Genomic DNA, 26,412 nt, shown 5'->3' with positions numbered 1-26,412 from the left:
TTTTTTTTTTTTTTTTTTTTTTTTTTTTTTTTTTTTTTTTTTTTTTTTTTTTTTTTTTTTTTGCCATGATCGCTACCTGTTTCTGTTTATGCTCGGAATCTCTAGTTGGCTCTGTTAGTGTCTATTTGCGCTTCTAATTTCACTATGTATGAGATTTAGGATAAAGGAAAGCTGAACAAGTGAAAGTGATCAAAATGATGATTTATTTATTTTTACTAAACTGATTATTATAACAAATCTCTCACAATCAATTTGAGCACCTTGGAATGAGCTCATCAAAATTGTAGATGATTCGGAATCAAAATTAAAACACCTCTCCTCGATGTAATTGACTAACAAAAATCTCTGTTCCAAGCACAGAACAAAGCACATAGCTGTTGTTGTTGTTGCTTGAAATTTAGACACCCTTGCCATAAGGCTCCATGCTTACATGATGGCCAATCACTGCATCATCCGGGATGAACTTCCCCCAGAACCAGTGTGCCTTCCACACTGTGTTCATTTCCTCAATTGGGACGTTCTTGGTCTCAGGCAAGAACCAGAAAATGAAAATTGTCATAATAGCCACAAACCCTGCAAAGAAGAAGAATAGACCAAACTTCAAGTGGCAAAGCATGGAGAGGAACAGTTGACCAATCACGAACGTCCAGAACATGTTAACCGACACGTTTATTGCCTGTCCTGCTGATCGGATCTCGAGTGGGCAGATTTCACTAGGTACCAACCATCCCAATGGACCCCAAGACCATGCAAATCCTGCCACATATACGCAGATTAGAGCCAGTAGGATATCTGCTTCTATCCCTCCTGACATTGATCCTTCACCATTCACTCCGAAGCTTTTCCATATCATGCCTCCCACAGCAAGCTAGCAATATTCAAAGTTGGTGTTAGAGATGGATAGTTAATAGGATTTAAAGGAGCATGATATAAGATACAATCTAAGCTTTTCAGATAGTTTGTTATACCTATCAGCTCTTGGATTAGTGTTAGTTTAATATATAGTTCATTACCTGGGACACAAACATCTGGATGCCTCCTTCGAGGAACAAGGCCTTTCGACCAAACCTGTCGACTGTTACAATCGATACGATTGTTGCAATGACATTGACAACACCAGATATAACAGCGGACATAAGTGAAGCACTGTCACCAAAACCAAGAGTTTTGTAGAGAACAGGTGCGTAAAATGTGATCACATTGATTCCTGTGAGCTGTTGGAAGAATGGGATGACCACGCAAATGACAAGTTGAGGTCTATATCTTGGTTGTAAGATGTTCTTCCACGGGTGTTGCACTTTCTTTGCAGCCTCACATGCATCAACAAGATCTTGAAATTCCTCATCCACATTATCCAAACCTCGAATCTTTTGCAACATTGCCTTTGCCTTCTCCATGTTGCCACGCTCAAGGATTGAGTTAGGAGTGTCGGGTAGAAAGAATGCTCCAACGGTCATCATGATTGCAGGAACAGCTGCAAGAGCTAAAGAAAGCCTCCATCCCCATCCACTTTTAATTTGAGCCGTTCCATAGTTGACAAGATTTGCAACCAAAATGCCTAGGGTAATGGCCATTTGGAAACCAATGTTCAGGGCTCCTCGAATCTTGGCTGGTGCCATTTCCGATAGATAAACTGGAACAGACTACCAAAAAAATATACTTCAGGATACTGATATTAGTATAGAAGATTACAAGCTCTGTGTGATTATAGGATAATCTTTACCTGATTGGCAAAGCCAATACCAAAACCGAGTAACAGTCGACCGATGATTAGCATTGCAATGTTCATAGCAGCCCCGTTTAAGATTGAACCCAACAAGAACACTAAGCCACCAACGAGCATAGACATTTTCCTTCCAAACATTCTGGTAATCATTGAAGCAAAGAAGGAAGCAACTAATGCTGCCAAGTATAATGAAGATGTGAATAGTGTCAGTAGCTGGCTGTCAAACTTGCAGTATTGGTTTCCTCCTTGTGCCTTGGCTTCTTGTTCATAAACTGCCGGGAAAAACTTCTGGAGGAAAGGTGCCATTGAAGTCACCCCACCTGAAAACAAATAAACAAAGAAAACACACATAAATTCATTGGAAACAAGAACACATAACACATGAGAAGGAAGAATTGCGGACCTGAGATTCCGAGATCATATCCAAAGATGAGACCGCCCATAGCGGCAACCAAACAAGTGATAATAACAAAATTATTGACTTCTCCGGCATGTTGTTTACTACCGCCTTGAGAAACAAATCCACCTCCAGCCATCTTGGACACTTCTCTCAAATGTTAAATAAATGCTGAAACCAAGATGTAATATGTTTTTGTTTTTTTCAAAGAAAAATTAAAAACAGAAATGAAATAGAAGAACAGAACTAAAAGGGAGAAGACCCTTTGTTTTGCGATGTTTAGATTACACATTCTGTAGTTTTATATAGGGATGTGAAGTGGATGATGATTGGTGGGTTTGTAGAATTTGTGGATCTGATAACAACTTTTGCTGTAATCAAGGCTTCCACTGATTTGATTGTATGGTTGTTATCTGCTGATTTTGCTCAACTGAGCTTCTTGGATCTTAAAAATAACTATGATATGCAGATTTTCGCCTCTAAAATTGGCAACCTTGACCCACCATACTTCTCTCTTTCCTCTCAAGTTTTTCTTTTTTGGCCATGATTTTAAATGCTTTATCATTTCATAGAACTGCAAATTTGGTAGATATAATTAAAGACTAATTGTTATAGTTTAAGCCTTAATATTCAGGATATTTTCTTGGTTGTCACCTTTATTTCCTTCAATTTTTACTTTTAGTACAGAATTTATCAACAAAATTATGAGGTGACATTAAAATATATATTTAGTAACTTAGTTTAAAAACCATTTTTTTGCCACTTCAAATAAATTCACTCCAAAATAAATGTAATATAAATAAAATAAATACTACTCTCTTCTTATAATAAAAAAAAAAAAACTAAATTAATAAGAATATTCCTAAATTTTATATTTTGTTTAACCTTTAATAATATCTTTAAATTTTTAAAAAATATTTAAAAAATGTCATCACCATGATGATTTGGATGGAAGTGTGCTAGTTTATTTAAAAAAATACTCTGGAACTTTTAATATTATTTAAAAATTGCCCTTATATTTTAAAAAAGTTCAAACGTATTCTTACCGTTAGTACTATGTTTTATGTTTAAAAAAAATACTCATTCAATTTTGAAAGTAGCATAGAATCCTTTAACTTTATAAGAAAAAAGTGAAAAAAAATTATTTATTATCATCAATATATTAATAAAAACTGACTATCTCTAAATTTTTTAATATTTTTCTAAGACTTCAAGGTATCAATTTTAGGTTTAGTATTTATAGGTATTTTGAAATATGGTACTAACATTCTTTGGTTGAATTTTTTAAAAAAAGTTTTAAAGCTATTTTTTAAGTTTTTAAAAAAGTTTTGAAAGTGTTCTTCTAGTTTAAATTTTTTTTTAAGGACTTTAATAAAAATTTTGAAAATTTTAGGATATTTTTTAAATATCTTTTAAAGTTAAATGGGGTGTTTTGAAACGTTTTAAAAAATTGAGGGTTGTTTTCGAAACCCTTTGGAAAGTTGGAGAGTATTTTTAAAACAAATAGTAATGATTACTGGTCAAACTAAGTATTTTTGAAAATTTTGAGACAATATAAAGTTTAAGAGTATTTTTATTAATTTAGCCTTAAAAGAATAGAATATGGATTAAATATATTTATATATAAAAGGAAAACAGAAAAAACTAATGGAAGATATTTATATGCCCTCTTACTGCATAGCAAGCAAGGAAAAAAAAAATTAATAATCTATTTAATAATAAATCTCAGTCATATATTACATTTTATTAAATATTAAAAAAATTTAATCATTTTTCAAATTAAAAAAAAAAAAAAAACACCATACAAATTAAAATAAATAAATGTATGTGACAGGATTCTTGTCCTCCCTTGCAATCTAGACAAAATTATTACTTTTGTTGCCGCAAAGCTTTTGATTTATGAGAATTTTGAGACAGAGAAGACAATTAGCAAGCATAAGAACTTTTCTTTTCTCCTTTGTCTATGCCTTTATTTATTTTTTTTTGGAATTTTTTGTTTTCGAGAGAGAAATTAAAGAATGGTACATATATAACTCGTCAATGCCAGTAAAAGTTAAAATTTAGAGATCTATTAGAACGAATTATGTGATACAATGCTATATAATATATATATATATATATACTTCCTATAAGAAAGTGCATACTTGTTTGTAATCTCTCTTTTCCAAGTCTTTAACTATGTCTTCTTGCCCTCACAGAGCCTGCAGACTAAGAATGGCACCGTACAGCAACGATAGCTCATCTGTTCATCAAGGAGAATCAAGCAGCCACAGCCATTCCGTTTCGGTCCCGCCCCTGATTGTATCCTACAATGATCGCATTCGCCCTCTCCTCGATGCCGTGGATAAGCTTCGTCATCTCATGATCATGAGAGAAGGCATCCAACTGCCAACCATAGTTGTTGTTGGTGATCAATCATCAGGAAAGTCGAGTGTCCTCGAGTCATTGGCCGGGATCAGCCTACCTCGAGGTCAGGGCATCTGCACCAGGGTCCCTCTAATAATGAGGCTCCAAAATCACCCCAATCCGGAACCTGATCTCTTCTTGGAGTACAGCGGAAAAACAGTCCACACAGATGAATCCTTCATTGCTGAAGACATCAGTACAGCCACAGAGGAGATTGCTGGCAGTGGCAAAGGGATATCAAAAACGCCACTGACTTTGATTGTGAAGAAAAATGGTGTTCCTGATCTTACAATGGTTGATCTCCCTGGGATTACAAGAGTACCTGTTAAAGATCAGCCTGAAGATATTTATGACCAAATCAAAGATATAATCATGGAGCATATTAAGCCAGAAGAGAGCATCATCTTGAACGTCTTGTCTGCAACCGTTGATTTTCCAACTTGTGAATCGATACGAATGTCTCAGAGTGTCGACAAGACCGGGATGAGAACGTTGGCAGTCGTGACTAAGTCGGACAAGGCACCAGAAGGCCTACATGAGAAGGTCACTGCAGACGATGTCAACATCGGGCTTGGTTATGTTTGTGTCAGGAACCGAATCGGTGATGAGTCGTACGAGGAAGCTCGAGTCGCAGAAGCTAAACTGTTTGCAACTCATCCTCTTCTCTCCAAGATTGACAAATCTGTTGTAGGCATCCCAGTGTTGGCTCAGAAGTTGGTGCAAATTCAAGCAGGTAGTATAGCAAGATGCATGCCAGAAGTTGTCAAGCAAATCAACGAAAAGTTAACTACAAATATTGCGGAGCTCAATAAGATGCCAAAGAAACTATCAACAGTTGCTGAGGCAATGACAACGTTCATGCAGATCATAGGACAATCCAAAGAGTCCCTCCGAAAAGTTCTGCTCAGGGGCGAATATGATGAGTTTCCCGACGACGCAAAGATGCATTCAACAGCCAGAATGGTCGAAATGATCAATCAATTCTCCGGCGAGCTTCACAAGTGTATCGGAACGGACAACACAGCCAACTTCCTAATGGAAGAGATCAAAGTGTTGGAGGAATCCAGAGGCATTGGACTTCCAAACTTCCTCCCCCGCACAGCCTTTCTCTCAATCCTTCAAAGGAAAGTGAACTTAATATCAAATTTACCAGTTGAGTTTGTCATGAAAGCTTGGGATTACATTCAGGTCATTGTTCTTGCTGTGTTGATGCGCCATTCTGAACATTATCCACAGCTCCAACAGCCCATCAGACGAGCAGGAAAAAACGTTGTCGAGGCGATGAAAGACCGAACTGTGAGTTGGATAACAGAGATTGTAGAAATGGAGAAGCTCACAGACTACACATGTGATGCTGAATACACAACCGAATGGAACAAGCTCATGGGCAATCAAGGGACATTCTTGAACCAGGTGCTGAGAAGCGATTCACATCCAGCTTCTGTGGTCCTTAACGGATTCGGAAACGTCGAAGTGGGGAACCTGTGGCAGCATCCAGATTGTCTTGAGCAGGCTTTCGATCTGAAGATGAGGATGACGGCATACTGGAAGATTGTTTTGAGGAGAATGGTGGACAGCACGGCGCTGTACTTGCAGTACAGTGTGCAGAATCTAGTGAACAAGGAGATTGAGAAGGAGACAATTGGGGAGCTGATGAGGCCGGGCGGAGGAGGGATTGAGAGGCTGTTGGAGGAGTCGCCATCGCTGTCTGTAAAAAGGGAGAAGCTGAAGAAGAGCATCAAGGTTCTTAAGGAGTCCAAAGAGGTTGTAGGGAACATTGTTGATTCTGTTTCTGTGTCCTCCCAAGTGGTCGGTGAGTGAACTCATTTTTCATGGTGCTCTCCATTTTTAATAATGCTTTGGAGTTTGTGTGTCTTTTTATAGTTAAAAAAACAGATTTCATTAATAGAATGAAATCTGTCAAAAGAGAGACGCATCCAGTGGTATGGCAAAACAAGTCTCCAGCTATGTAGTAGAGAATTTAATCTATTGTAATGTCCGTTGTTCCTTCTGCTGCTTTAAATGAAATTAATTATGATATATATTATCGAATTAAAAGAATAAAAACAATATACGTTAACTAAAATACCTAAAATACCCTCACACCCTTTCCTAACTTCTCACTAACGTCTCACGTCCCTTCCCTAAAATACCTCAACCGAACCCTTCTCAAACATAGAAGTTATGCCTGCAAATAGAAACCAGCTTCCAAATTTAAGCATAGACATGTATTTAGTTTTACGAGAGTGAGATTTTAGGTTAAATCATATTTTACATTCTTATTAATTTAGCTCGGATTCGTTAGTTTTGAGTTAGAAATTAAATGATAAGAATTTTATATGAGTTTTAGGAAATCATACCAGGATTGTTGTCATTTTTGTAGAGAGAAAGAAAAGGAAAATTTTTTGAAAAGTGTTTAAACTATTTTAAGTTGTTTGTACCCAAATGGTAACTAATTGAATCTAAGAACTGAACAAATTTTGATATGGAAACCCTAGCTAATTGAATCTAAGAACTCTCGTAAACGTTTTGGATGTGCAAATTCTTAATTCTTAAATGTTAAAACCCTCAAATCTGATATAGCAACCTTATTGAATAATAAGATCTCTAGATCTAAATATATCCAAGCACCCCAAAACAATAAGCCATTACTTCAAGGAAAAGTAAGATTCGGAGGATCAAATATTTCAGGGCAATAATAAAGCGTTTCTAAACATGCCACCTAAATTATATAGAATTGCCCCAAAAAAAAAAAAAAACTTAGCCATTGTCAAAAGAAAGCACAAATGCTCTCTTAACTACATTTTTTTCAAATCTACTTTACAGAGACAACATACATACCTTTATACAGCCTTAAAATGAAACTTTTGAGTTAGTAATTTTCGTACTTTATTACCATAATTAGCCACCATTAAAAGTAATCGAAAAGTAAATAAAAAGTTAAAACTCAAAATATATTAATAAAACACCATACATCTAGATTTCAATCATTTTTCATAAATTTTGTAACAATCTAAGTATCTTGAAATCTTTGTTGCATAATGAACTTTGATCTTCTTAACGTGTCATTAATTGCAACCTGAGATCAACTTTAATGAAATTTGACTTCATTTAATGTAACTTGACTATCTTAGGGTAATTTGAACAATATCTTTTACATCTTTCTTGAAGTTAATATGGTAGGATTGAGCTGCTTAGTTTATATGAACATGGGTATACTAAGTAGCATGTAGGTACGTAGATCGCTCCCTAAAACATTGACTGTATGGCAATTTCTGTGGAAGGGCCACTAGTTAAACCTTCTAGATGAGTTTAGACTAAGACACCACACTGCCCTATAAAATATGATGAGGTTGCACCTCAACCCAGGACATCATAAGTTCACGGTTGTGGAATGCAAGCTTACTAATTATGAGAACAAAAAAGTTAGTTCACTCCTGATATGAGATGCATCGTCCAATAGATCTACAACACTACACTAGAATCTAGTGAATAACTTTCAGGACCCGACAAGGTCTGTGACAAGTATGAGAACCACTCAAAACTTTAAGGCCTCCCCAAAAGCTTAGATAGTAGTAGAATTAGGCCCGAGAAAAACCCAAAGAAATTTACTAAGAATTGGATGCGATGAAAGCTTATAAGTAGGCTACTTACTAAATATTTTTATTCTCACCTCATTCTACATTTCTTTGCATATAAGTGTTCGTTGACTAATGGTTGAGGCAGGAAAGTAGCTAGTATCGAACCAATTGCAGAAATCAAGAAAACATAACATAAAAACATTATGAACTCAACCAACCCATCTCATCTCACAAGATCCAAGTAAGCTACATATATAGTAAAGTGGTTTAAAAACACATAGATATCAACTTTAGCAACCATCATCACAAGAAGAACAGAGTTGTTTCTTTGCATATAGGTTATGACTTGTTACCTGAGATGATGGTTTCCGATGAGGGCGGTTCTCTGCTTAGTTCCTTGACAACAGCAGCCAGTGCTTCAGGGTTCACACCCATGTCACAGAGTGCAATAAGGACAGAGAGGGTGTGGCGATCGATCCCGGCATCGAGTACGTTACACATATGAAATGCAAGGTCTAGCGATTCCCGAGCCGTTCGTGCAGCCTCTGGATCCATATGGAGAATCTAAAGAAGGAGAAAACTACATTATTCACAAGCATTAAGTTTTTGTTTTTATTTTAGCAATGCTATAAGTAGGGATTGAACACAAATCAACTAAACTTTCCCAGTAGCATGTAATTCCTACTATATTCAACAACACAATAAGAAACAATGCGCAAGAAATTCAGTATAGGGAAAGGCAAAACGATGATACTCAAAGCAAGATGTAACTTTCATTCAATCTCTTGTTTTTTGTTTTGGTCAAATCATTCAAGAACAGATTAGAAAAGAAATTAATTCAATTACACACCCAGTCGTATGCAAAGATAAATCAAGAAATTAAGAACATCAATGTTTCAGAAAATATAAACACAACAGGGTTTCTTATACTGTACAAGATTACCATTTCTTAGAGCCTATTTTTAATTTTCATTTGCATATGCTCGTATCGTTAGCAAAATCAAGCCTCTTTGGGTGTGTACCTGTGCGCAGCATACAATTCGTCTAAGATATCAACACAAGAGAACCAAAAATAAGCATATTATACCGAGGGCCTATGGCTGTTAAAAATGGAGAAGGATGTAACAACCCAAGTCCAGAGTCCACCACCAGTAGATATTGTTCTTTGGCTTTTACTTTCGGGCTTCCCCTCAAGGTTTTTAAAACGCGTCTACTCGGGAGAGGTTTCCACACTCTTATAAAGAATGCTTTGTTCCCCTTCCAATCGATGTGGGTCCTGACGGGCACTTGTTCCCCTCTCCAATCGATGTGGGATTTTGCTAGGAGCAAAAGTAAAAGAAAAATTAAGCGCTTATGGGTGGTGTGGTGTGGGGGTTGTGGGAAATTAGTTTTCTTGCTACTTGAGCTATGAACTTCCAATCTACAATTTGATGTGCGAGCCGATTTCTAACATAAAAAATAGAAAAGGGCTTAAAGTCCTTCCCTATACTGTATGTTCCCTTATTTTCAATGTTTAGCCTCAAATTATCTCCTCAGATTTGAAGAAAGCGCAAATGGAATTAAAGAAGTTTAAGAAAATCGCAAAGATTCAATCTCGCTAGTTCGTGGAGCAGAAAGGAAAGACCAGATTCATTGAACTACTCCGCTTTACAATCGAAATCAGAAGCATCTTTTAGCGATCATTTTGAATTTCTGAATCGTACATGAAAATGAAAAGGAAAAGGAAAATGAAAAGGCCTAGTGTGTATTCAGAAAAAAAAAAAACCGGGGAAAAGATGTAGAAATAACATGATTTAACGGATCGAAAGCATGATAAGAAGAGGAAGAACAGAAAATAAATGAATGAAATCGAAAATTAAACGTTGGATGTTACCAGACGGAAGAACGGGAGGAAGAGGCGGATGGTGCAATTGAGTTGAAATTTGAATCTGAAGAGAGGGAGATGGATAGACCGCAAAGAAAGGACCCAAATGAAACTTTTTTTTTTTTTTTTTTTTTTTTAAAGAAAAAAGAATTGTCATTTGTGCATTGTGCTCTTCACATTAATTCAAATCATCATTTTGGGTCAATTGAACACAAATAGTTGAGTTCTTAGATTAATGTTTTACAAGTAATAATCCAACATTCATCGTTACCGAATTTTTTGTTTTGTCTGTTTGTTTTGGTTTGATTCCAATGTTTTTTATAATTAAAATTATAGTTTTTTTTTTTTTTCCATATCCAGTCTTACACCACATTTATTTTAAGACCACATAATATTGTGTAATCAAAATTGAGTACTAAGACATGGGCAACCATCAACTAGGTCTCAAAATGTTACACATAATATAAAATCGTCCAATTTGATCCATAGAACTCATATGAGTTCTCAGTACTTCAACTTAAATTATTCAAATTTTAGGGGCGTTAAAATTCAAGACGCTCTACAATTTTACTTAATTTATAAGCATAGTTAAAGATTCTTAAAAAGAAGGTAAAAAAGCAATGGTCTTTAAACAAAACTTGTAAGGCTATATAAACTTTTAAGGCTGTATCTAAAAAAGTATACACCAATAATTATATATACTAGATGGTCATACAAAGTAGATAGTTATATTTAATAAAGCTATATATGTATTAAATTGAACCTTTGAAAACGTATTTTTATTCCCTCTTCTATCAATATAAATCTTTAGTCAATAGTCCTTTTAGTGGTGTGATCCTAATAATTATCATCGTAGTTAGTAAGATGTTAGTAAATAGGTTTGACTAATAAGTTAATGGATAATGTTTAGAAAATTTGTTAGTGTTTTCTGTACCGTAAATACTCAATACTCATTATGTGTAGCTCTATTCACAACAAGAGAATTGAAACACACATACTTAAAATTGTTCCAAATTGCTCGGTTTAAAGAAACTCTCCCCCTAAGTTCTTATTTCTATTTCATTTATTTGTTTTGATCATGAGTCATATCGAAAAGAGTGATTCACTGGGTTGGGGTAGGTCGGGTCATATTCGATCCATAATCCAACAGGCCAACTCCAGCTTCAGACCAATACACCAACTGGCTGCAGCCTAATCTAGAATTCATTCAGTACAGACCCAACGCCACCAGCTAACCCATCCACGTTTCTCTTTAGCCCACTCCACATCAACCCCGGCTTTAGTGCCGTAAATAATAAAGTGAAAATAGTAGTAATATATTTAAGTGAAGTTAGTGCCGTAAATAATAAAGATACAGACGACCCTCGTAACAAAATATAATATGGATCAAATATTATAGATAAACACTGAATTAAGAAACCTAATTCAAGGATATAGACCATTCGCAAACCAAAATCCACCCTCATCATCCTTCTGACCGTCAAACTTCATATAAAGAAGCACAAAAGTTCAGACTGAAACCATATCTCAGTTTATTTCACAACTGTAATCTGCATCACATCTAAGCCTTTAATAAGAATATACCTTTTTTGGGGTAAAAAACTAACTTCAATAACAATATATTATTAAAACAAATGAGCATTTCTTTTTTCTTTTAAATTCATCCAAACAATATTGAACTCAACAGTGAACTATAGGGAAGTTACCTAACCAATTGAATGTGGGAGATATAATGTCGTTGCCATCAGCTGCAGTGTTTGTCCAATTTTGAACACATTTGCTCTGTTGAAACTCCTGGATTTTCTCTGTTGGATTATTCATAACTAACATCAAAGAAAAGTCAGTCATGTTTCGAAAGGGGAAGTGAATCAATAATCTCCTCTCCGGCTGCTGACAAGATCGCCCACTAATTTATCATTGTCGTCCTCGCATTGATCCAGGTATTCCTTGTAGGCAGGATTATAAGCTGCAGCTGACTGTAAGTATTTGGTAGCTTCAGCCTTACGACCTTCATTGTAAAGAGCACTGAAACGACAAGAAATAAGATATTAGTAAATTTCTTGTTGATGGAAGGGAATGTGAAATCTTTTCTAATCACTCGTATGGTTGAGACCTTGCTAGCAGAACCAATCCATCATAATAATGGGCTTTGCTCTTTGGTTCTTCTGGCTCTTTCATATTTGCAATTCTTTCCAGGTGAGCAATGCCTTCTACCATTTTCCCCTGACACACCAATAGTGACAAGAAATTTAGTTATAGAACGTAGATTGATACTCACAATGTGCATGAATATCATGCCAAATTAATCCAGAAAACGGCAAATTGCTAGGGCTAACACAACAGTGTCAACTTCATTGAGCTAGTTATTTTCCAGATCAACTGGAAGAAACCATGGATTTCACTTCAAATTAACATGTCTGGTAATATCTAGGGTGCAATCAAATTATACAAAGAATAACGAAATTTCCCAGCCACAGGTAGTTGAAAATGAAATAAAATGGAAATTAGACCAGTTTTAACAGGTCCAGCTTTTGGGGCAGTTTTATAACTATCTCTACAGATATTTCAATTTTGACCACATTATGTAACAATGTCCATCCTAGCCATCTTTAAATTCTCTCTTACATGCAATTGAAGAGTCCAGAATAAAGTTCCTAATTAACAGATTTGATTCAATCTATCTTGATCCCCTTCTTAATAGGCATAGGGGAAATAAAAAAAAAACATGGACAATTCTCACCTGCCTTATACTGGCAACACCTGCCCATTGGGATGCAAGAATTAGAAGATCTTCACCCTCAACTTCTGTGGGATGACCGGAAAGAAATAACTGAATAAGACATGAGTATCGTTTTAGCGAAATAAGAGATAAGCAAATAATGGGCATCAGACATTGTAAATTATGCTTAAAACCTCTTGTCTACGGATTAAGAAATGATGCAACACAATAGTAACATATATGATGGACACATGGGCAAAGACAATGCACCTACTGATAAAACGCAATAGTATATATTTTTAATGGAAACTTTTTTGCCTCAATCGTTCTACAGATTTCATATCTACTTTGTAGTCAATTATGCAAGTCTAGTCTCACTAAGAGAATATACCGAGTGTTTTCAGGATTTTGGGATACCTAAAAATAGCTCCATTAAAAGGCTTGTACTCAAGAAAGCAACAAAAATAAATGCCAAAATCTACTTAGATGCTGATTGGGAAAGCTCGAAAATCTGGTCAACCACTAGATGTTCATTTGCTTGGGAAAACTTTGTAACATGCTGAATTAGTTGTACCCATAAATGATGTAGAAGCTGAAGACCACCAAGGTACAAATATGTAAAGGTATATGACTTCAAGATCCTAATTGAACTAGGAATAACATTAGAGGAACCTGTTTGGGATCCTGACTATTACTTGCAATCAGATAAACACCAAATAATCGAACACAGGGGAAACGAACCCTAATATGATATTTATACATTGGATAACAGAAGTCTTAGCAGAAATCCAAGTGACTACAAGAAAATAAGAGCATGAAGAACACGATAACGACTTATTCAGCAATTCGAGAGAGCTGGAATCCTCTCCTTCAAAAGCGCGACAAAAAACCCCCCTCAGTCTCCACAGGTTGTACTCTCCCTCAACCATTTGCTCCACTAACTAATGGTCCCATGTGCACTCCCATTTTTACCGCCTACTCGAGTAAGTAAGCTGAATTGGGGGTCTCACAATACACCTGGTTTCGAAAAATCACCTTGTCCTCAAGGTGAAAAGTAGGGAATTGCGTCTTCATAAAGTTAACTGATACCCATGTAACCTCACAGGTCTGCTGGTCACTAGCCATTCTTCCTGCTCTATTTCATAATTCAATGCGTCAACCAAGGATTTCATCAGACATCACAGTCCACTTGTAAGTCTGAGTGTGGGAGGGTAAAGTTGGAGTATGTTCCATGGTCCAATAGCTTTTTTCAACTGAGAAATGTGGAATACATCATGAATCAAAGCCTCAAGTGGTAATTCGTGCTTATATGCCACCGTTCCAACCCTTTCAACAATCTTATAGGCCAAAAAATGCCCCATTTCTCAGCCATGGAACGCTGCCTACACGGTCTCAGCTTCAAGAAAACATCATTGCTCACAGCAAACTTTAATTCTCTTCATTTCAAATATGCATATTTCTTCATCTGATTTTTGCCAAAGCCAAATGTTCTTTCAACACCACGAACGCGAGATCCCAGTCTAGTAAATGTCGTTCCAACGAATTGTTTGAAGTCTTCCAATCCCCATAGGAAATTAATGGTTGCGGTTGTCTTCCATAAACTACCTGAACAGAGTTGTGTCGATTGAAACATGTGCAATGCAAAAACACTTGAGGCACGTTTCCAAACATGTACTCGCTATCTACGAACAGTTATTCACTATCAGGCATCACAGTCAACCAAGGATGTCATAATTCCAGGGTCAACCAAGGATTTCATTGGGCATCACAGTCCACTTGTAAGTCTTCAAGAGTAGGAGGGTGAAGTTGAAGTACGTTCCCTAGTCCAATAGCTTTCTTCAATTGAGAAATGTTGAAAACATTATGAATTGAAGCCTCGGGTGGTAATTCAAGCTTATATGCGACCGTTCCAACCCTTTCAACAATCTTATAGGGCCAAGAAATTTAGGAGATAACTTCTTGCACACCCTTTCTCAGCCATGGATCGATGCCTATACGATCACAACTTTAAGCAAACATCATCTCCCACAGGAAACTTCAATTCTCCTCGTTTCCGATCCACATATTTCTTCATCCAACTTTTAACATAGCTAATTGTTCTTTCAACGCCACAAGGGTGAGATCCCGGTCCAGCAACTGTTGTTCCGACGCACTGCTTGATGTCTTTCGATCCCCATAGGAAATTAGTGGTGGTGGTTGTCTTCCATAAACTACCTGAAACGGAGTTGTGTTGATTGACACATGAAAAGTGGTGTTGTACCAATACTCAGCCCATGGTAACTATACCCATTTCTCAGGTTGCTCAATGCAAAAACACTTGAGGCACATTTCCGAACACTTATTCACTATCTACGAACACGTATTCACTATCTACGAACACGTATTCACTATCTCCGATTGGCCATCCGTCTGAGGGTGAAAAGTTGTGCTCCATTTGAGATGAGTCCCTTGCAAGGCAAACAACTCCTTACAAAAAATGGCTCATGAAAATTTTGTTACAATCTGATACATTAGAACAATGGAAACCATGTAATCTCACCACCTCTTGAATGAACACATCAGCAACCTATTTTGCAGAGAAAGGATGACAGACAGGGATGACATGACCATATTTATTCAGTCAGTCTACCACCACCAAATTGTGTCATTCCCCATGGATTTATGTAACCTTGACAAAATCCATAGTGATGGCCTCCCAAAATCTACCCGGGTTGACAGAGGTTGTAGTAATCTGGCAAGAGATAGAGCTTCAGACTTATTTCTCAGTCACACAATGCACTGCTTCACATAGGACTTGACATCTGATTTCATTCCTTTTCAAAATAGTTCTCCCGTCAACTTCTTGCAAGTTCACAAAAACTCAGAATGTCCCTCTAGCACAGAGTCGTGAAAAGTATGCAAATGAGGATGATTTCAACAGGACTAACCTTCAATAATCTCCCTTGATGTAATGAAAACTTCGGCACTCCTACGGGATCTTCCTCCAGCGTGGGAATGACTATCTGCAATTCCTTATTATCTTTGACCTCTTTCTTGATCAATTTAACATCCATAAAGGAAGGGACAGCCAACACTTCTATCTATCAGTTGATGCATTCTTGATAACACATCGTCTAATCTATTTTGTAACCCAGGCAAATATAATATCTCAAAATCATACCCAAGGTGTTTGGTCAACCAACGCTGGTATTGAGGTTGAACTTCATGCTGCTCAAGCAAATATTTTGAAGCTCTTATCTCAGATAAAACTGTAAGCTTTTGCCCCAGAAAGTAAAGTCTCCATTTTTGGACTGCTAAGACTGCGACCATAAGTTCTCTCTCATATAGCCGCGTTCCGTAATCTCAGGTTACTAACGGCTAAATCTCCAGCCTCCACCAGCTTTGAAACTTCCTCCCACCTTACCAAGTAAGATCCACCACCCTCCTCGATTCCTTCCCATAAGAAGTTCTTCAGTAAACTTTCTTTGTAACACAGAGACTGATTCTAAACGAGGAAAGAAAGTAAATAGGGATCCAATTTACTATATTGAATCAAGGTAAGTCTCCTTCCTATAGAAAGAAAGCCTTTCTCCAAGACAAGAGGATTCTTTGGGTTTGCTCTAGGGTTGCAGAAAGACACACTCCTCGAATTACCACCCAAGGGAAGCCCCAGATATGAAAAGAGTAGCTAGGTATCTTCACAACCCTCCAAAGTCACCCAATAGTCCAATTAGAGTAAGAATACTTTAAGATAATGATGAGACTTTTCCCTCCGTTTATCTTAAGACTAGAGATAGTTCCAAAGAAGGGAAAAGGAACTATCAAGATTAGTATATGAACTCTCCTCCCCAAGAAAAAAAAAAAGATGGTTCAACAGACTAAAGATATGAAAGATGAGGTCCTCTCAGATCCTATCTTAGAATCCCCGACTAAACCCTTATCTACTCTTGTTGTCACTAAATTACTCATGATTTCAACCAAGAGAATGAATAGGATAGAAACAAAATGAAGATCTCATTACCAAGGATGTATTAAAAAAAAAAACATTTCAAGAATTATATGATCGAGCTACATTCAATCGGGAGGGGGATTACTGAAAAGCTCACTTGGCCCATGACCTTAACCAAGATCCCTTTTTCTTGTTTTTTCAATTAGTTTCCTCATGCGCATAATTTCTCCCGTTTATTTTCCATTCCTTGTGCAAAATGCCCTTACCTTTCTTTTCTTGCTAATTGGTTACTACCGGGGTCTTTCCTGTCTTGTTCATTGACTTTCTTCTTAAATTAGGTTTTAAATCTTTACCAATTTAATGAAAAGGGCGACTGTACTCAATTCTGAAAATGACCATGTATTGTTATCAGAAACTCAAATAATTGTCAACACATCATACCATTGTTACACGAGCAAGAAAATCATACACTAATAGGAAAAAGGAAATCCAACACTTGAACTCGGACCTTGGAAATTGCACGTTCTAAGAATGCAATAGCCTCTGCAGGTTGCCCATTTTGTAACAGAGTTTGTCCCATGACAATCAAAGCTCGAACATACTCAGGATCCTTGTTAAGTGCCTGTCTAAAATATTAAACGAGTCATGTGTGGCCTTTTTTTCCACTGCAATTTAGACCAAAATACCCACCAGAGAGGCCCATATAGAAGATATACATGATAGTGAAATCTAAAGAAAGAAGACTAGCAAGCTTACCGCAGTAAAGGAATAGCCTTTTCTTTTTGCCCTTTTGATAGGAGTTGAACGGAAAGCTGTCAAGGTTAATCATTAGCTACCTGAAAACGTTTGTATTACACTAACTTGAACCAACACAAAAAGAAAACTGAGCTCAGCATAATTTACAGCAAGCAATTCCTTAGGAGACAGCTTCTCTACATAAATTTTTTTCCACTTGGTGGGTGTATCCAACGGTAGTTTGCCTGGATCATTGGTTTCTCTGAGAGTTGCAGTGCCCACAGGAGCATCCTTGAAAGGCAATCCCAATTTACTGCGTACAGCAGGATGTTGGAGGGTTAATTGCTGCAAGATTGATATAAAAATAAGCTACTCAAAATATGCAATCAAACCACCAAAAAGTACTAAAAAAACAACAATAATTGAGTAAACCTTTTTTATTTTTATTTATTTTTTAATTTTTTAGAGAGAGTGAAGGAGAAGGAAAAAATTCATTACTGAAAATTCCAATCGTTTGTACAATTCCTTCAAAAATCCTGGTAACGGCATTTGGAAATGATGGACTTGGGAAATCCATCCAAGCGGATCACTTCGGAAAAAAGCTTGGCAACAATCATTTGAGCCATATATAAATGCCATAGATGGTTGAACATGAAGTGAGCATATCACCCGCGACAAAATTAATATCCTTCTCATCCAATTTTTGTACAGCATTATATAGTGAGTTTGTCCTAGATTAGTTCAAGGGGAAAAAAATTGGTTGTAATCACCCACCAGATAATAATCTTAGGACTTAGTGTCTTTTTGCACCTCTCACGCCAGCCAATTACAACAATCCTTGTTCAAGATACAATTGGAAGAAGATGGCTACACTTTCACTGCACTCAAATACCCACTAGCTGGATTGTACGGTAGCTTTATAATTACATTGTTACAAATGGAGACAATTGAAGTACAGCTAATGAACTCTTAGGTTGAGTATCATTATTGAGGGTAAAACATGGGCAGGCTCTGCTAGTGGAAGACTGAAACAAGGGCTAAACCAAGGGTACTATCGCTTGGCAAAAATTAATCTGCGCAAAACTAATGTCAGAGTTTTGAAGAGTCACTTTTTTTATAACTTCGCTGTTGCAATTTTATATGCTTGTACCATGATGCTCAAAGAAATTATACAAGGAAAGTCAGAGGTGGTAACGGTGGGTTATAGAGCTGCCCACAAGTTCATCACTAAAAAATTGGTAAAAGAACTTCCTCCTGTGTGATGAAGCGTTTGGTCATTTGGCTATTAATAGACCAAAAAATAAGTTTTCCAACAATCTTGAAAGGATAGTGTGATCTTCTCATTTGGTCAAGCAACCAAACGACAATCAGAGAGTGGCAATCAATAATTGAGTCAACGAATCCCAAAACCATTCTCTAACTGGTTGAAACTTAGAATTTTAAAATGAAAGTGTGGATCTTTTAATCAAGGTTCTTTTTGTTAGCCAGGAAAGAGAACAACAGACAACATAAAGGAATTAGAAATAAAGGGAAAAGATTTGCTCGCAAGAAAAAACCAAAAGACCACTGCAAAAGATATTCCAAAAACTTAAAGTATGTCCAAACAGCAATCGATCAAAATATTCATTCAACAAAAGTGATAAAATTTGGTTCTTAATCGATGAAAAACTAAGCAAAGACCTCACCTGAATTGCAGTGAACGAACTATTCGTAACCCAATAGACTAGACTACCCTGCCAAAGAAACAATGAGGGGAAAAAGTTCAGTAAACTCTGGACCAAATGGGCAGGGGCAAGATGTCAGTATACTGGCACAAAGATTGAGAAACAACGAGAATGATCGTAATAAGAACTGTCAGACAAGGTAAAAAGGAGTAACAATTGAGCAAAGAAAAGCTATATAGATACACCAGCTCATATGGGTTGTGAGGTAATACCATTAGGGTAAATTGGTCAATCATTAAAAAAAAAATTAATAATAATAATAAAAAAATAAGAGGAGAGATTAACTTAGATTCTGTTAGGATCAGTTGGCTAGTTCTTCCTTTCTGTAGGGACGTCAATCCCACTAAATTCTAATTTAGTATTCTTTAGTCCGTCCCTCTTTAATCAATTATTCTTCGTTTCTTAACAAAAACAAAAATAAGAATAGAAATACTAATTGCTCCTGCATGAGCACAGAGGTGATCAAGCAAGATAACAACATATGGGGGTGTAAATTTTTTTACCCTTTTTATTACAACGATGAGCATTTCATTTCTTGTCGAAAAAGAAAGCCTTTTTGTGACTCATTGACCTAGTAGGGATATCTCATCTCCATTTTTTTAATGAATATATTCTCTAATTTTTGTCCCATCAAAAAGAAAACCCTTCAGACATGTAAAATCCATTTTTTAGAAAAAAATTACAAAACAATCGACATTGTATCAACTAAAAATTGAACAGTGTTCCGGCGCAGAAAAAAGAGTTGAAACGAAGTACACAGATAAAATACGAAAGCCTCAACTAAATGCTTCTTAAAAAGGATACAGAAGTCCTGGTAGACAAATTTTAAATGAGTAAAACATGTTACATCTATGAAGTCAAAATGCTTCCAGTAAATACTATAAGAATGGTGAAATCACATACAAAATTAAAAAATACCACTCCAAAAAATAATCAAGAACAGAATTACCTGAGGAATACAGTAACCAATAAAAAACAGTGGTACAGTCAGTAGATTCAAGTAGAGTTTGTAGTACTGCAGAGACAGAAAATATATTTATCAGTTTGAAATAAATACTAAAGCAATGGAACAAAAAAATAAGCATGATCCAATGAGTACATTTCTGTCAATATTAAGAACATCTTAAACACTCACTTTGGCTAAAATGCCAAATATACCAGTTGCTTTTTCCAAAGATGATTTTCTGAAAGACACCTGGGCAAAGGCAAAAAAGAAATTAGCCACGAACACATACCTGCTAACAATGAGAATTGAAAATGTGGATGATTTTTTGGCAAGATTTGAGAAACCAGAAAATTTATATTGCCCCAGAAAAATGTACAATATGGAAACAATAAGTCAAAACAACATAGTTTCTTCAGGATGACAATCAACAATGTGCTAGGCAAGTGAAGATTGAAGAAAAACAAGAATTTTCTCTTGGCATACTGCTGATAACTAATGAAAGTCCATGCATGTTTGTAAGACCATACAATGCTACAAAACTCTATGGAAGTTTCTGCTATATTCTCTTCGATGTCCTTCCACTTTTCCTTTTCAAACATCCACATAGACTGCAGCAACCATTCTAAAAATCTTAGGTTTCAATGCCTCTTGAACCCGGCACCAGGCAATCCTTACATGCCTTATAAACACTCGAGCTAGATCAGAAGCACCTAACATACTACCCTATTCAAAGAAATTTGTTGTACATGTTTGTGCTTGAAAACAAGAAAAAATTGGAATACCTGAACATTAATGAAGTGCAAGCTGGCAACTAGAAGTGGAAATATGGGGCCTAAAACTCCATGTGGATACTCTGTTAGATTTTGAAACCATAAAGCACCACCCTGCAAATAATGCACTACAAACTTAACGCTTCACTAATTCCAACTTTAGAGGCATAAAAAATAAAAATAAAATCCCTAGATATTAAAAAAAATGAAAATAATGCAACTACGGCAGCTTGTTGATCATATCAAAGCTCAGAAATGAAAGGAATTCCAGGAGGCATCTAGTATGATAGGATGACCAGCTAAATACAACAAACTACAAAGCTCAACACATCCTTGCCCTTGATTGCACTTTTCAAGTGGTTTAATGAGAAAGATAGTTTTTTCAGTCTCCTTGGTGTATTGTGTAAGAATCATATTGATTTTTTTTTTTTTTTTTCAGTATTTAATATATCAGCCTTACACAGTCAAATCCAGGATGATGATTAAGTGACATTTTCCGGATAGTAACCATCCACAATAGAAAGCATGGGACCTGCACAAACATTTAAAAAGAAAGAGAAAAAGACAAAAACTTTCATCAGAAAATCTAAACATAGAAAAACATGAAAAATAGTCTTCATGATATATGTGCTTGCACGGAATGGTTAAGTAAACATAAGTAAAAATAACAAAAGTTAATGTGAAACTTAGAACTCTGATAGTTCCATAATTTATGGTTCAGAATACTGTCAACTAATTAAAGAACAAGCTGTGCTCCTGATGGGTTTATACAGCAAACCAAATTGAGCTTGAGACAAATCTTTCTTCCCTCCTAGAAAGCCAGCTTTCATTGAAGAAAATAGAACATGAAAGGGAAATATGAAAAAGAAAAAACGGAACAAAAGGATCCAAGTGATCAAATAACAAAAACTATCAAACTACACAATTACAGGGAACAAGAGCTCCAATTACGAAAAAAGGAAATAAAGGATAATCTTAAAAATTGTAGATTGAGCCTAGCCAAGCCCAAACCTCATTCCAAGACATCCTCTCCCCTCATTTATTTCCTCAAGACCCTCCTTATTTCCCCAGCCAAATATTCCAAAGAACAGAAAAGAAAGCAGTATGCCAGAGTTGCCTCCCATCTCAAATGGGAAGATGGTATACAACCTCATCCATCAATTCATATCCCAGCACATCTGCTATGATCAGAACACCAAAAGTTTCCATAAAGCCATCCCAAATCATCTAAGCAAACTAACAGTCCCACCAAACATACTCCAAGTATTTGAGACCTTATAAAGGTTACCATCACAACCCTAGAAACAAAAGATGATTTCTGTGGAAGACCTTCTAGGCAAACAACTGACCTTAGGAATTCGCTCCTTTCCAAGCAAAGCAAAATAAAGAGAAAGCACGGGGCAAGACCATGCAAAATAAGAAGTACAGCGATCATCATTATCAGCTCTTACAAAAAAGCTATCCAAGAAGCCAAAAATATTAACTATCCAGTTTTTCCTTAAAATTTTAATTTTGAGCAAATTTTACAAGTCAATAATCTTTATCCAGAAAAACAAATATTTTTGCATACTTTCTTGAGTATTTCGTTTGAACTTCTAGACAAAATGGACACTGAATGATTATCATTTACAAAGATAAAAAAAAAAAATAGTATAAAGTAGAACTTTGATGAACATTAAAGTAGAACTTTTTTCCAGAAACAATATAGAATCTAATTAGATTAGGATCACCTGAATGGAAAAGTATGCAAGGAACCACAGAAATGATGGGCATCCAATTGCCTTTCTTTCCTTTCGGAAAAGAGAAAGTTGGTTGATGTAACTTCGTCCCGATAGAGGTGGTGGCAGTGGAGGTGGCACTTTGAGAAACGCAAAATAAAAGTCCAAATAAATTAATTGTGTTAAACAAGTGAATCACATTGATGTATAAATAACGTAGTAATAAATTGTAAGAAGGATTGCAATTATTGTGATTTTTTCTAATATACTAATTGTGGGGCAACATCCTTGAGGTTTCCAATGTTGGGAAGGATAATGTTTCCTTATCTCATCTCTAGTTTTCCGACAATATAATTTTCTTCTATCCTGGTAAGGAGGAATCCTTTCTTAAGCTGAATCAAAACTTATCGATTCTTTAGGGTATTTCAAAACTTATCCTTGAGGTTTATAGGGTGTTATATCATTCGAGAGTTCAACAACCCAAGTCAAAAGCTTTAATCAGCCAGGTAGCAAAGAGAAATAAATCCATTCGTTATTTTGGAAACTTACACTTAGGAAACAACTCTCCAATCCTTTTCAACTTGTTGAGTTGAACAATGAGTAAGGGCAGCAACGTGAATCTGAGAGCTAAAGTTGACGAGGCAATAACTGCCCACCTGAAATTAAAAGGATCAGCGAAGCAAATTAAAAACTTATTATTTCCAAGGACATCAAAATTGAAGCTTGAATCTTAATACAAAACACCGTACACAATCTTTCCTCACCCCTAAAAGATCAAACTGTTAAACAACGAGAACATTAAAATTTCGTGCATATAACTCAAGCCTACACGCGGAGTACAACAATGTAATGGGAAGAGTATTTTATTGATATTCTTGAATAGATGAACTTGAGGAAGGCAACAGAAAACTACTCGGCTAACTTGCATGACAAAAGATGGTTTACAACAACAGATACGAAAAGACTAACCGAGCTAACTAAATTGTAACAACGCTAACAACAATTAAGTACACAATACATGGAGATGGAAATATTTGGGGGGGAAAATGAAAATGCAAGATTATAATGAACTTCCACCACACCAAAGGCAGAGCTTGATCGTTATCTACTGTGGCGAGAAAAACAGTGACAGGTCCGTTAATTTGGCCATGCATACCAATATGAAATAAAAGAAAAACAGTTTTGAAATTGAGTGAGTTCTCACTATTATGTACAAAACACGATTCAAAATGTTCAGATTCCAGATGGAAAAGATAAAAAAACCATACGCCGCCCCGAACAAATTTCTCAATTTTCCTCCGGAACCATATGAGAAGCATTGAAATGCTCACCAGGGCAGTCCGGTATACTGATGAAACCCATCCAGAATCGAAGTCAATTGCTGAGTCGGTAAAATTGACTCCTCCACAGCAGTCGCATTAATGACTTCCTCAACAACTCCTCCAAGTTCCAAGTCTTGAATCCCTGACTGGATGCCCGTATCGTCGTCGGAGAGGCGGCTTGCAAAAAGGTCAATTCGTTGAAACTCCGAATCATCGTCTGAACGAGTCCACAAGGACCGAGAGGAGAAGGCGGTGAGAGCACCAATGGAGGTTATATGATGATCAAAGCGATGGGTTGGCCTGGTGAATGAGTGATGATGAGAGCTTGGGAGTGTGTGAGCTTCGTGAAGTCGAGAGGCGATAGGGTAAGAAAGGGAAGCGCAGGAGTAAAAACGAGAGGGACGAAGACGGCGAAGGTTAGTGCAGAGCTTGGACGTTGCCATTAGAGGGCGGAGAAGACATGGAACCAGGAAAAGGGATTCTAGTGCAAATAGTTTTGTGCTGAATTATTAAAAATGTTAAATTAATAAAAATCCCTAAAGTTCCAAAAATAAATTTAGTTAAATAAAAATATCATTAAACTTTTAAAATTTCGTTAATAGTTTTAAAATTTTAAAAATTATACTTAAACTTTTAAGGTATTTTTAATGTTAATGGAACATATACAAATATCTGTATACGAACCTAAATCATGATAGTAAATTTCTTTATATTTATCTTGGATCGGAAAATAACCTGAAATTTCTCGAGGAATGTATCAGTTTTGTAAGGTTATGAAGTCCTTTTTTCACCGTGCTTTGGCTTGCCTGGTATAATGCACATGCCTTTCTTATTTGATCTAAATTGTCTTCTTAGCTACTGTAGTTACTCTGTTACATCAATAACTAATAGTTTATCTTGTTTTTTTATCATAAAATCATTGTTGCAATAACATCCGAGAAGACAATTTCCTATTCTCTCCTTTGTCAAGGAAGGACTGTAATCACAAGTAAATGAGTGCTTCATCCATCAACTGTTCTTTATTATTATAATAACGGTACCGACCCCCAACTATTGAAATAAAGTCGCAAACAGCCAAATCGAGCATCTTTAATAAATAATCAAGATAATTGTATTGAATACATTTTCGATTTTGGAACCAATGTGGTTCCCAACCTGTTTAGATTCTCAAATTCTTGCTAAAGGTAGCTAGTGACAAGTTAGATTGGCAAATATATACAAAATTCGGAGAATTTGATTAGCTCAAAATAACTAGACTTCAATTGTTTATGTTTCAAGCTTACTTATGTCAAAACATAACAATTTGTATCATAGCCACAATTTTTGAGTGATCAAATACAGAGTATGAGTGAAGACAAAACTTTAGCGAAGATCCCTCACTTCGATGGTCACTATGATCATTGGAGCGAGCTTATGGAAAATTTGCTCAAAGCAAAGAGTCTATGGAGTGGGGTAGAGATTGGTTTCTCAGAACCAGAGGAAGGAACAATGCTGACTGAGGCACAAAAGAGTCACCTGATGATGCTAGACTCAAAGATCACAAAGTAAAGCATACCTCTTTTAGAAAATTGATCGTACTGTCTTTGAACAAATCTTGGGTCGTCGCACAACCAAGATTGTTTGGGACTCGATGAAGCGAAAATTTGGTGGAAACCAAAAAGTGAAGAAATCTCTTCTTAATGCATTAAGGAGAGAACTTGAGATCCTAGAGATAAGAAGGATGAAAGTATCACATATTATTTTGCAAGAGTGATGATAATCTCTAACCAGATGAGAAGCAATGGAGAAGATATGCCAGACAAGAAAATTGTAGAAAATTTACTTATGCTGTAGTATCTATTGAGAAATCCAAAGATACTGATAACATGTCCATTAATGAATTACAAAGTTCATTAGTGGTGCATGAACAAAAATTTCAGAGATCCAACATTAATGGAGAGGAGCAAGTTCTAAAAGTTGAAGGACGAACGAAAATAAGTAATAGAGGAAGAGGAACTTACCGGGGCAGAGAACGCGGAAGAGGAAGATCAACTTTCAACAAAGCAACGGTTGAATGTTATAGGTGTCATGACTTAGGTCATTTTCAATATAAATGTCCAAAGATGAATAAGGAATTAAATTATGCATAGTTGGAATAAGAGGATGAAATGTTGTTAATGACTCGTATGGGAAGACATGAAGCGAAAAGGAGTAATGTTTGGTTCTTAGATTCTGGTTGCTCAAACCATGTGTGCAAGTAAAGATATGTTTTCAAGCTTACACCAGACATTTTCTCACATTGTCAAATTTAGAAATAATACAAGTATGAAAGTTATGGAGGGTGCAGTGAAATTAACTTTGCATGGGGTTCGTTGCACCATTAGTAATGTGTATTGGGTACCTGACTCAAAAATAATCTCTTGAGCGTTGGATAACTATAAGAAAAAGAAATAGCAGTGCTGTTTAAAGATGGTGTATGTAGCATTTATCATCCACAAAAAGAAAAAATAGTAGAGTCAATTATGAGCGTAAATCAGTTGTTTATTTTGTATACTGAACCATCTACCACAACAAATGAAGAAAGATGCCTCCAAGTT

At 36.1% G+C, this 26,412-nt stretch overlaps 3 protein-coding genes across 5 annotated transcripts in view; 1 reads left to right on the top strand and 2 right to left on the bottom strand.

Annotated features, from left to right (window-relative positions):
- Window positions 1-6,567, top strand: part of LOC111439945 (dynamin-related protein 4C) — a 7,614-nt gene extending 1,047 nt beyond the window's left edge. The window contains exon 2 of the mRNA XM_023077378.1: window positions 4,322-6,567. Within this exon, the coding sequence (XP_022933146.1) occupies window positions 4,338-6,350 (2,013 nt within the window). The 5' untranslated portion in view covers window positions 4,322-4,337 and the 3' untranslated portion in view covers window positions 6,351-6,567. The remainder of the gene's footprint in view (window positions 1-4,321) is intronic.
- Window positions 384-2,874, bottom strand: LOC111439946 (sugar transport protein 10-like). Its single transcript, XM_023077379.1, has 4 exons — window positions 2,130-2,874; window positions 1,724-2,046; window positions 1,014-1,643; window positions 384-868 (listed from the first exon to the last, which is right to left on the bottom strand). The coding sequence occupies exons 1-4, from the start codon at window positions 2,260-2,262 to the stop codon at window positions 398-400; spliced, it is 1,557 nt and encodes a 518-aa protein (XP_022933147.1). The 5' UTR covers window positions 2,263-2,874; the 3' UTR covers window positions 384-397.
- A 4,784-nt stretch (window positions 6,568-11,351) lies between the features above and the next one.
- On the bottom strand, window positions 11,352-24,333 carry LOC111439944 (ALBINO3-like protein 2, chloroplastic). 3 transcript variants are annotated; one of them, XR_002709886.1, is made up of 15 exons: window positions 23,846-24,333; window positions 23,064-23,170; window positions 22,527-22,654; window positions 21,257-21,328; window positions 20,809-20,910; window positions 20,216-20,275; window positions 20,030-20,095; window positions 19,042-19,089; window positions 17,525-17,701; window positions 17,378-17,433; window positions 17,130-17,247; window positions 12,715-12,804; window positions 12,088-12,197; window positions 11,681-11,999; window positions 11,352-11,524 (listed from the first exon to the last, which is right to left on the bottom strand). XR_002709886.1 is itself a non-coding variant. In XM_023077376.1 (14 exons), exons 1-14 carry the CDS (start codon window positions 24,277-24,279, stop codon window positions 11,843-11,845), a joined length of 1,725 nt encoding a protein of 574 aa, XP_022933144.1. In that variant the 5' UTR covers window positions 24,280-24,333; the 3' UTR covers window positions 11,570-11,842. The 3 variants fall into 3 exon arrangements, 2 of the variants coding, with proteins under 2 accessions (XP_022933144.1, XP_022933145.1); XM_023077376.1 differs by lacking the exon at window positions 11,352-11,524 and having other exon boundaries at window positions 11,570-11,999; XM_023077377.1 differs by lacking the exons at window positions 11,352-11,524; window positions 11,681-11,999 and having other exon boundaries at window positions 12,715-12,779.
- Window positions 24,334-26,412: the final 2,079 nt, after the last annotated feature.

Source organism: Cucurbita moschata, unplaced genomic scaffold, assembly GCF_002738365.1.
Source record: "Cucurbita moschata cultivar Rifu unplaced genomic scaffold, Cmos_1.0 Cmo_Scf00120, whole genome shotgun sequence".
Taxonomy (NCBI): Eukaryota; Viridiplantae; Streptophyta; class Magnoliopsida; order Cucurbitales; family Cucurbitaceae; genus Cucurbita; species Cucurbita moschata.
Note: the sequence above shows the minus strand (reverse complement) of the source record. Positions and strands in the feature narration are given on the sequence as shown.